The sequence below is a fragment of the Astyanax mexicanus genome, unplaced genomic scaffold (genome assembly GCF_023375975.1).
Source record: "Astyanax mexicanus isolate ESR-SI-001 unplaced genomic scaffold, AstMex3_surface scaffold_38, whole genome shotgun sequence".
Lineage (NCBI taxonomy): Eukaryota > Metazoa > Chordata > Actinopteri > Characiformes > Acestrorhamphidae > Astyanax > Astyanax mexicanus.
This window is the reverse complement of record NW_026040048.1, coordinates 1,056,104-1,065,228: the sequence shown is the minus strand read 5'-3', so window position 1 is coordinate 1,065,228 and position 9,125 is coordinate 1,056,104. Positions and strand designations below refer to the sequence as shown.

Sequence of the window (9,125 nt, the reverse complement as noted above, 5' to 3'; positions counted from 1 at the left end):
CAGGACGAACAGTGCAGCCTTTCACTCTGTGTGTGCGAAGTTAACAACACGCGCACATAGGGAGGACGGCACTGTGTAATTATTAAAACAATATCACACTGTCTGACTGGACCCAGTCAAGTCCTGAAACAATGCCACACTGTCCGGCTGGATACAGTCAAGGCCAAACACTAGTGCTCTGATCAGACCTGTGAAACTTGAGTGCTAACACGTGAAATTACGCATGCTAACATGAGATGATTTTAGCAACGCCTCATCAACAGGTTTCACGTCATTTGGGGTATAAACATGGAGTCAGATGAGAGGGGGGTCGGAGCTTTTTACTGAGACAGCTGTTAACTGTCTTGTATGTATTGGTTCTCCTGAATTCAGTAATAAATACTTGGTTTGCTTTCAACTTCACTCCACCTGTCTGCGACTCTCTATCAAACGAACACGTAGGGGAGTTGTACCCCGGACGAGAGGTGGGGGTGGCCCACCTTTCATTTTCTTTTCTACAACAGTGTCATAAAAATTCTGGCGTCTTATTATTATTTACACATATATCTCTCCTGAAAATCGTTTATTTTTGTCAGTAAAACTCTTCTGTTTATTTACTCTCAGTTTACATTCCCAGTGTTTAATAAGGCGTGGCCTTAATTAGGGGAATCTGGACCAGGTTTGCCTGGCACCTGTGTGGCATTAATGTGGCATTTGGCCCTGCCCAAGATCGGTATTGGCCAATCGAGATGAAAGGCGGTCAGCAATCGAAATCTGCCCCTAAAACACTGATTGGTCCATCTTTTCTAAAAAGATATTAACTTTAAATGGATTTATTTTAAAATACAATTCATTACTGAATTTAAAAGGGTACTGATTTTAAGTACTGATTAAAATGGTTGTTAAAAGCTCTATAAAACTGGAATCAGAGTTCATAATAATACTTGTTTATACAGTAAAATGCATTCTGCTGATTGAGACCATAGAAGTGATGTGTGTAGAAATAAACCTGTAGAAGTGTAGAGACAGTAATGTTATTGGTTATAATAATAAAAAAAAATCAAATAACACTTTCATTATTCAGGTCTCACAGATTTTCTTCTCCAAGATGTTGTTTTGTGATTTCTCCACACGTTCTACAGAATGTAAATGTAAAATAATTATTTTTGAAGAACTTTTTTGATAGTCTTCAGATTTCATTAAATCATGCAGATATTCAAATCAAGTGCCTGAAGCAACAAAATAACCACAAAACATCTTTAAACATTCACCATGTTTGACCAATGGGGACTTTTTCTTTCCTTTGGTATCCTCATTTAGTTTTCTGTAAATGACACAGTGATGTTCTTTAATGAAAAAGCTCCTTTTTGGTCTCATCACCTCACAGAATGTTTTTATTCCTGAAGTATTGTGAATTCCACAGATACATTCTGACATTTTCTATGTCTCTGTGTCTAGTGTGGGGACATCCTGGCGTCCCATATCATAGCACCCCATTTCATTCAGGTGTAAGGTTGCCACCTTTCAGAAATTAAAATAATGTGCTTATGCTTAATTTGTTCTTTATTATGCTTTGTTTTGTATAATTTTGATTTTATAGTCTTTTAGGACACAGTCAGCACTGTTGTAGGTTGTGACTGACTGTAGAATTTGTTATTTAAATTGCAATATATAAAATTTTTATTAGCTCATAATAATGTATATTAAATAAATGATTTTTCATTATACTTTACAAGACTGTGTGTGTGACAGACATGTTTAGGATATTTGTGGAACTATGGTAACAAATCATGTCTTATATTGGTTCAATACCAAACGTGACATTTAATTACCAAATAAAGGACGTTCCAGTATTTTACGAGGCAGGGAAAATTTCTTTTACGAGACTATAAAGCTAATATAAACTAGCCACACATTTATCGCCAAAAATTAATGCGATAACCAATATTATTGTTAAAAAGTTGAAAACAAACAACCCCATGTTTCCTTATGGGGCGGTTTAAAGCGATCTAGCTGCAGCTGAACAGCAAAAGATAACAGTGGATCCTAATACAGAAAAAAAACAATGATTAATAATAATAATAATAATAATAATAAATTATAATAATAAAATCTTTATTTCTTTCTTTGTTTAATTATATATTCACAGTTAAGATTCTTCGAGTGGATTATGCAGGGCTTTAAAAAAAAACTAACAAAAATGCACAAGGGTGATGTGTAAATTAAGAATAAAATGATAAATAATGGGAAATATTTAGACTTCCTTTGCTAAAACAGACAGGTGCTATTATTTAAACATATCTTTATCTGTTTTTTTCAAATGAGCTCCTTTAAATTATGGTGGTTTTATGCTTGAGTGGAATGATCTTTAGTTTTAATGGCTGTTTGAGGTGAAGGAAAAAGAGATGTTTTGTTATAATTCCATTATTTTAGCCAATTAACCACATTTGTTTTATTTATTTGTTTATAATAAATTATTTATGTATGAAGAGAAGTACGGTCCTCTAATAATCCTGACTAACTAGTATTTCTTATACGTATCACACAGCTTTATTTTTTTGTTTCTAAAGAGGAGATGTTAGTTATTTTACAACACAATGGGCAGTGCTGTGAATTATGTGGTAATATTTGAATCTGTCTCAATTATCATCATTTGTGTATTTGATATTCAATTGAGAATCAAAATCGCAAAAAAAAACAACAATTCATTATTTTGTTTTTGAATATAATACAAAAAAACAAATAATGAATTTTCAGTTTTTTATATTTGATGATGCAAACAAAAATGGGGAACAAAAAAATGAACCAGAAGCCAAACTTGATTTAGTTTTGGATTACAGTTCAACCCTAAATGCTTACTGCAGTAACACACAGTCATCCTTCATCAGTAAAAGATTTGCTTTCTTTATTCATGACTGGAATTTACTGTATGTTGTTTTGGTCGCAAAACCCAAACTAAAATGCAGCAGAAACCTCTCAAACTCTGGGCAGGTCGGGGCGAGATTTCACACCACTTTCCTCGGGCCGGTCGGGCTCAAGAAAATGTTCTGTGACGTAGGCGTCTGTTTTTAATGCTTTTTTTATTTAGTATAAAAGCTATGGCGTTATAATCACTATACAGCTAATTAACAAATCAAACTGTATTTTAAATAAAAGTTGCACAAGTTAAATTGTTATAATCACGCAGCTCTGGGGCGCACACGTGAGCTCCTCCACTTGTCTGTATGTTATCTATTACTTTACGTATGTAGGTGTTCTTAAAAAACATTTTTCGTAAATAAAAGGTATATGCTATTTCAGTGGTTCAATGTTAATTAACATCATTCTGAAAAGGTTTTGTTGATTTAAACAGCCTGAAAATGTTTTTAAAAAGCTCTAATTTTAATGCTCTACTTACTAAAAAAATGTGTGGTTTAAATTGGGCTCCGGCTTATAAAGACAGTTTATGGGGCGGGCTCGGACCAGGTTGGGCTGGATTTTTTGGGCCTGATTTAAGCTCTTTAAGATTTAATTTGCATTAACCCAGCATTCTTTGCAGAGTAAAACTCTACATTATATAATTTAAGTGGTGTTTTAAGTTGAAGTATATTTGTAGTTAATAAGCTATATTATTTGTGTTCTATATTAAAATATTGTCTTTTCTGTAAAGGCTAAGAATATACCACAGATTAGATTACTTGTACAATGTCAATGGTTGAACAACAGAATGGTGGTAGAAGTCACACAGTTATGGCATAAACGATAATGTGCTTAATATCATCACTAGCTTAAATTATCGCAACATTCCATAATATTGTTATCAGTCAAGGCTACTAGCCAGGTTTATTACGCCTGTATATCCAGTATATGTACTGTTTTAATGTAAAATAAGCCACTTATTTAACCAGGATCCAACCAGTGTGTGTTTAATATTAGTTTGTCCTAATGTCAGTTTAGTGACTGCCAGAAAAGAAACATGTTTAAAAGAAGTGTAGAACAGTTTGGGCTGGGATTGTGTGATATCTGCATTCAAAGTCATATGTATTTAGTTTTATTAATGTATTGTAATATACTGTACTGTGTGCAGGAAATTCCACGAGCCGAGACACCAGTCATTGCAGTAAGAAATATGTTTATTAAGAAAAGAGCAATTCAAGCAGAAAGAAGCACAGAGATGCAGGTAAAGGGATGAGCGTGAACTTTAAACACCAGTGTGAAACAGGAAATCTTATACAGCTCAAAGTAAAAAATGCAGCTGTGCACAATCACATTTTGAATTTAAAAAATCCCAGAATATTCATGTCTGTTACTTACTACAATGGACAGTTTGCTTCATCTACTTTTCTTCTGAACAACAGTTACACAGCATGAGTTGAATATAGATGCATTGTTATGAAGTACATTTTCAGCTGAGTAAGACACACACACACACACACACACACACACACACACATGCAGTTGTGAGTGAAGAAAAGGTAATCAATACAAGAGTGATATTGATTAGAGTGAATCATATGAGGTTAAACAGTTTACTTTATCCCTCATCAACTGTAATGCTATACAAATGCAGTTTTGCTAATAGAAATTGAAAAGTTACCACTTGATTTCCACTTGAGCTCACATCAGTTTACATGGATAGCATTATTAGAAAGGCAAAGAAAAATACATTTTTGTTACACTGATTCTAAAAAGGATTTTGAGTTGTAGAATTATCAAAGACATTTTACTATTTATGCAAAAAAGAAACTGATGCAAAAGAAGCAAATCATTCAGTGTAAAGCAATGTAACAAGATCTTATTTTTAGACCATTTTATTGTGTAGACATATAAACTAAAATTAAGACTAATGTTTTGTCCTAAAATTAATGATTTGCTTGAGAATTTATTTAGAAGTTGTTTTGTTAAGTGCAAGAAGCCATTATATATATGAGAATGATTTAATTTAACCTCTCTTTGTCTTTATATGTAATTGTTCAAACTCTCTGAAGCATCCTCCTTGGTGTACTTCTTCCATTCATCAGGAATTTTCCCTGACCCCTGAAATTTTTTACTGTAATGGTTTTCCAGGTCCTCCTGGAATCTGCACACAAACCATTTCCAGTATGGCAGCTCAGAGCAGTCGGGGGTGATGTTCCAGGTAGCGTACTCTCCTCCTGCTGTTCTGTACTGTTTGTAAGGAACTGATTCCTCTGACTCTTCACTGGGGAAAAATCTTTTATCAGTCTGGACCGCAGTTGTACAGAAATCAGAACAAAGATCCTCTGTTCCTCTGTAAGACATCCCTCTGATTCCCTTTGCCCGATGGAAAGGAACACTGTGTTCTCCATCATGGTCTTTCATTGTGCCGATGCAGATGGCTTTACAGAAAGGACACTGGGCCCAGCAACACTGACAGAAATGATCAGTTAGAATCTCCTCTGATCTCTTCTGGAGCATTTCTAGTTTTATGTCTGCTCCTTTCTGATTTTTCACCATTTTTGTAAGGCCTTCAGTTACAATTTTGTTTAGAAAATCAAAATCTGTAATTTCCAAGGAATCAACATTTGAGATTTCAGTGAATTTCAGATCTTCTATTAGAGTTTTGGAAAAGCATCTCATCCACATGTTGGCATTTCCATGTTTTTTTATGACCTTGTCTGTTGCAACATAGACTGCATTGATAATTTTGAGCTTTTTGTTCTCCAAATTTTCTCTGAAAATGGTCTGAATCTTGTTTTTCTCATTATTGAGGTATTTAACAGCCTGATTCATGATGAATCTTGTGAAGTACTGTTTGGGACTGTGAACGTACTCTCTGTAGTCCTCAAACTTCTCCTTCTCTGCAAGGGTTTTCAGGATATGCTTCTCCAAGTTTGATCTGTTACTCCTTAATGCAGGAATTGAAGCCTTCATTTCTGCCGCCACATTTATAGCAGTTTGATTGTAAACTGCTTCCAGGATTGATTGTTCAAGTTTGCTGCAGAGAAGTTCTCCAAATATTGCTGTTGTTGTGGCACCTTGGCAGAAGTTCTTGTAGACATTATAGTACTGCTCTTTCTGACTCTCCAGGTAATGTTTTGGATCATTTGCTTTGTTGAATTGTTCATGGCACTCCAGAAATTTGGGTTTTGTCAGGTCACATACATACAGGCACAGATCCACGGTGAACTCTTTCTTAAACGTGTAGCTCTGTTTTTTTATTTTAAATTCCATTACATTGTTTTTTACAAAGTCTATTATTTGCTGAACCTGACCACTGTTGTAGCCAGACTGTGTTCGCCATATTGCCTTTATTTTTTGAGATGTTTTCTCAACAATGTCATTGATTAGGTCTCTTATTAAGATGTGCTCTTCTGCGTTAGCATCTTTTTTCTTCATGATCCAGTTACACACACGCTGCACAGTTTTAAAAGTCCATCCTCTCTTTGTCTGAGTCTGAGGTTTTTCACTCTTGTTAGAAAGATTGTCATTCTTTTTCAAAACAATGTAATCACTGAAATGTCCCAGACTGTTGATAGTTTTATAGGCTTTCTGTGAAAGACGTTCATGCACAAAGGAAATTTCACTGCTTTCAGCCAAGATTCTTCTAACATCCTCCCAAAAATCAAAGTCCTTAATTTTTGATGTGTCTTTTGTGAGGTCACTGATCCATTTCCTCCATACATTGTCAAATTCTCTCTTGAGTGTTTGTTCATCTGCCTTTTCCTTGTTTTGCCTCAGAGCCAGCTCCTTGCTCAGATTAAAGAGCTTCTTTTCATATTCTGTCTTTCTTTTCTCCAGCATCTCTTTAGTCTTCTTCTGCTCAATGACTTCAATCAGTTTTGTTTTTGATTCTTTGACCAGTTCATCATGAAGTTCTTCAATTTTAGAAGTGAATCTGCCTTTCCACTGAATCAGAGTGTCTTTGTCTCTGTCCTCCTCAAAGAATTGCATCATTGACTTTGTCACTTCCTCTCGTGTCTTCTTCATATTTTCTATAAGATCTTTTTCACCCACATGAAGATCTCCATTTGCTATTCTGTTCAGGAGTTTGTCTTCTATACTCAACATGGCACTTCTCAGGGTCCAGGTCCATTTACTAAATTCAGATTCCAGTTTTCTGTAAGTTGCGATCTCCAGTGTGTTTCTGAAGCTAAAGACAAAATTTTCATGAAGGAGTGCACTCCACAAATCCTTTAAACGTGTGCTGAATTCTGACAGTGTCAGTGTGTGAGATGTAGATGCTTTTTTGAGAATGGTGTTTTTCAGCTCCTGAACACACTCACTGTATGATGGGTTTGGTGGAGCCATGGGTGGGCTGCCCTCCCAGAGCTGTGCAAAGTATCTCACATCTTCCTGTACATCAAATGCAATGACATCACTGAAACTTTCTGCCTCACAAACTTCTTCTTTAGCTGCAAGCTTTGTCATTTCATCCAGTTTCTCCTGTAGACGTCTCCTTCCTTCCATGTTTTTATCTCCAGCTGCAACATCAGTAACATTCTGATGAACAAACACACAGCTGGGATTAAGTCTGACCTTCTTCATCCTCATGAAGGCCTGAACAACAATCTGAAGGATGTCCTGCATCTCTGATGGGTTTTCTCCAAAGATGTTGATCAAAGTCAAGTTTCCAAGCCCCACTACAAATGTTGCCAGTTCATTATCATGATGCCTTATTGACATTCCAGCCAGTTCAGGAGCACAAAGACCTTCAGTATCAACAACCAGAATGTAGTCAAACTTCAGTTCCTCCTTCATCTCTTCAGACACTTTCACCAGCTGCATGAAGGCTCCTCTGGTGCATCTTCCAGCACTGACTGCAAACTGGAGTCCGAACATGGCGTTGAGCATGGTTGATTTCCCCGAGCTCTGAATTCCCAGAACAGACAACACAAAGACTCTCTGGTCTCCCAGTTTCCTGCTTAGTTCATCCAGAATTGCAGAAACCCAGATCAGAGGAACATGAGCAGCATCACCGTCCATCAGCTCCAGTGGATATCCTGATATAATCAGATCTGCTGCAAGTTTTGGTAGACAAAGTCTATTCAGTTTTTCTTCTGCTTGTTTTTTATTTTTCTTTACAGTCATGTGTGATTCATATATCTGACCAATCTCCCTAAAGATGTGCTCTAAGCCAAAAGTTGCAGCATTAAGATTTTCTGAAAACTTCTCAAGTTCTGTTTGTATCTTCTCTAGTTGTCCAGATTTATCATGTTTTTTCTTTAGATTTAAGATCTTCGTCCACTTGTCATCATAGTCCTTCTGGAGGGATGACAGATCTGAGTTGTGCTTGTCCAGAAAGATGTTGATCCATTTAAGAAGATATCCCCTCTCTTCAGCAGTTTGTGTATTCAGTTTTTCTATAAATGACTCCATGAATTCAGTGAGGCCACATGCTTTCTGCTGCTCACGGATTTCCTCCATTTCTATTCGTATTCTGCTTCTCGTTAGTTCTATGTTGCAACCTTGAGGTCGATGTAGTTCCTTGTTCTTCTGACACCAATTTTTCCACAGTCTCCCTTGGCAGGGTAAATGTTTTTCCTTTATTGTGGAAATGCCTTTTTCATCTAGGAAGTTTGTCATTGTTTTGGCTGAATCTTTGCTGTGCTTGCATTCTCCATTTTCTTCATCAACTTTGATATCCTGGTGTTCTGCCAACTTTTCAAGTGTGAAAGTTTTAGAAATTAATTCTCCAATTGTTTTTCTTAGTTCCTCAGACACATCAGACTGATTTCTGTTTTTAATTCCAATTCTGTATTTTCCAGACTTCAACTGAGTGACAGATGAAGATTCCTCAGACAGAAGACAAATCATAGGTTTTGACAGTTTATAAAGATTCTGCAACTTTGTTGATCTTTTGTTTTTTTCTTGATCACCTAAAACCACCACATTCACTGAGGACAATTCAGTCAGAATCTCCAGCTGTTTCTCATGAGTTTCTGCATCACCTTGTAGATTACAGAATGCCACACAGTCAGTGAAATGATCAGTACTTTTCCCAGACGGGCAGTACCAGGCAATCTCCACCACTCCGTCCATCAGTAGACGATTTCTGCTGCTGTCTGGACAGTCCCTGTGGAAGAACGTGTCGTGTTTTTCGTTGATCAGTCTGTTCATCAGCTGAGACTTTGATGTTGATGTGGCACCAATCCTGAAAAACGAAACCATTGGAGTTTCTAGAGTATAAATACTTTTTTCTTCGCTGA

The 9,125-nt window shown here is 36.3% G+C and overlaps 1 protein-coding gene across 1 annotated transcript in view; it reads right to left on the bottom strand.

Annotated features, from left to right (window-relative positions):
• Positions 1 to 4,886: 4,886 nt before the first annotated feature.
• The window catches only part of LOC125794052 (interferon-induced very large GTPase 1-like), a 37,587-nt gene continuing 33,348 nt past the window's right edge, over positions 4,887 to 9,125 (bottom strand). The window contains exon 2 of the mRNA XM_049473457.1: positions 4,887 to 8,795. Coding sequence (XP_049329414.1) covers positions 4,918 to 8,795 — 3,878 coding nt within the window. The 3' untranslated portion in view covers positions 4,887 to 4,917. The remainder of the gene's footprint in view (positions 8,796 to 9,125) is intronic.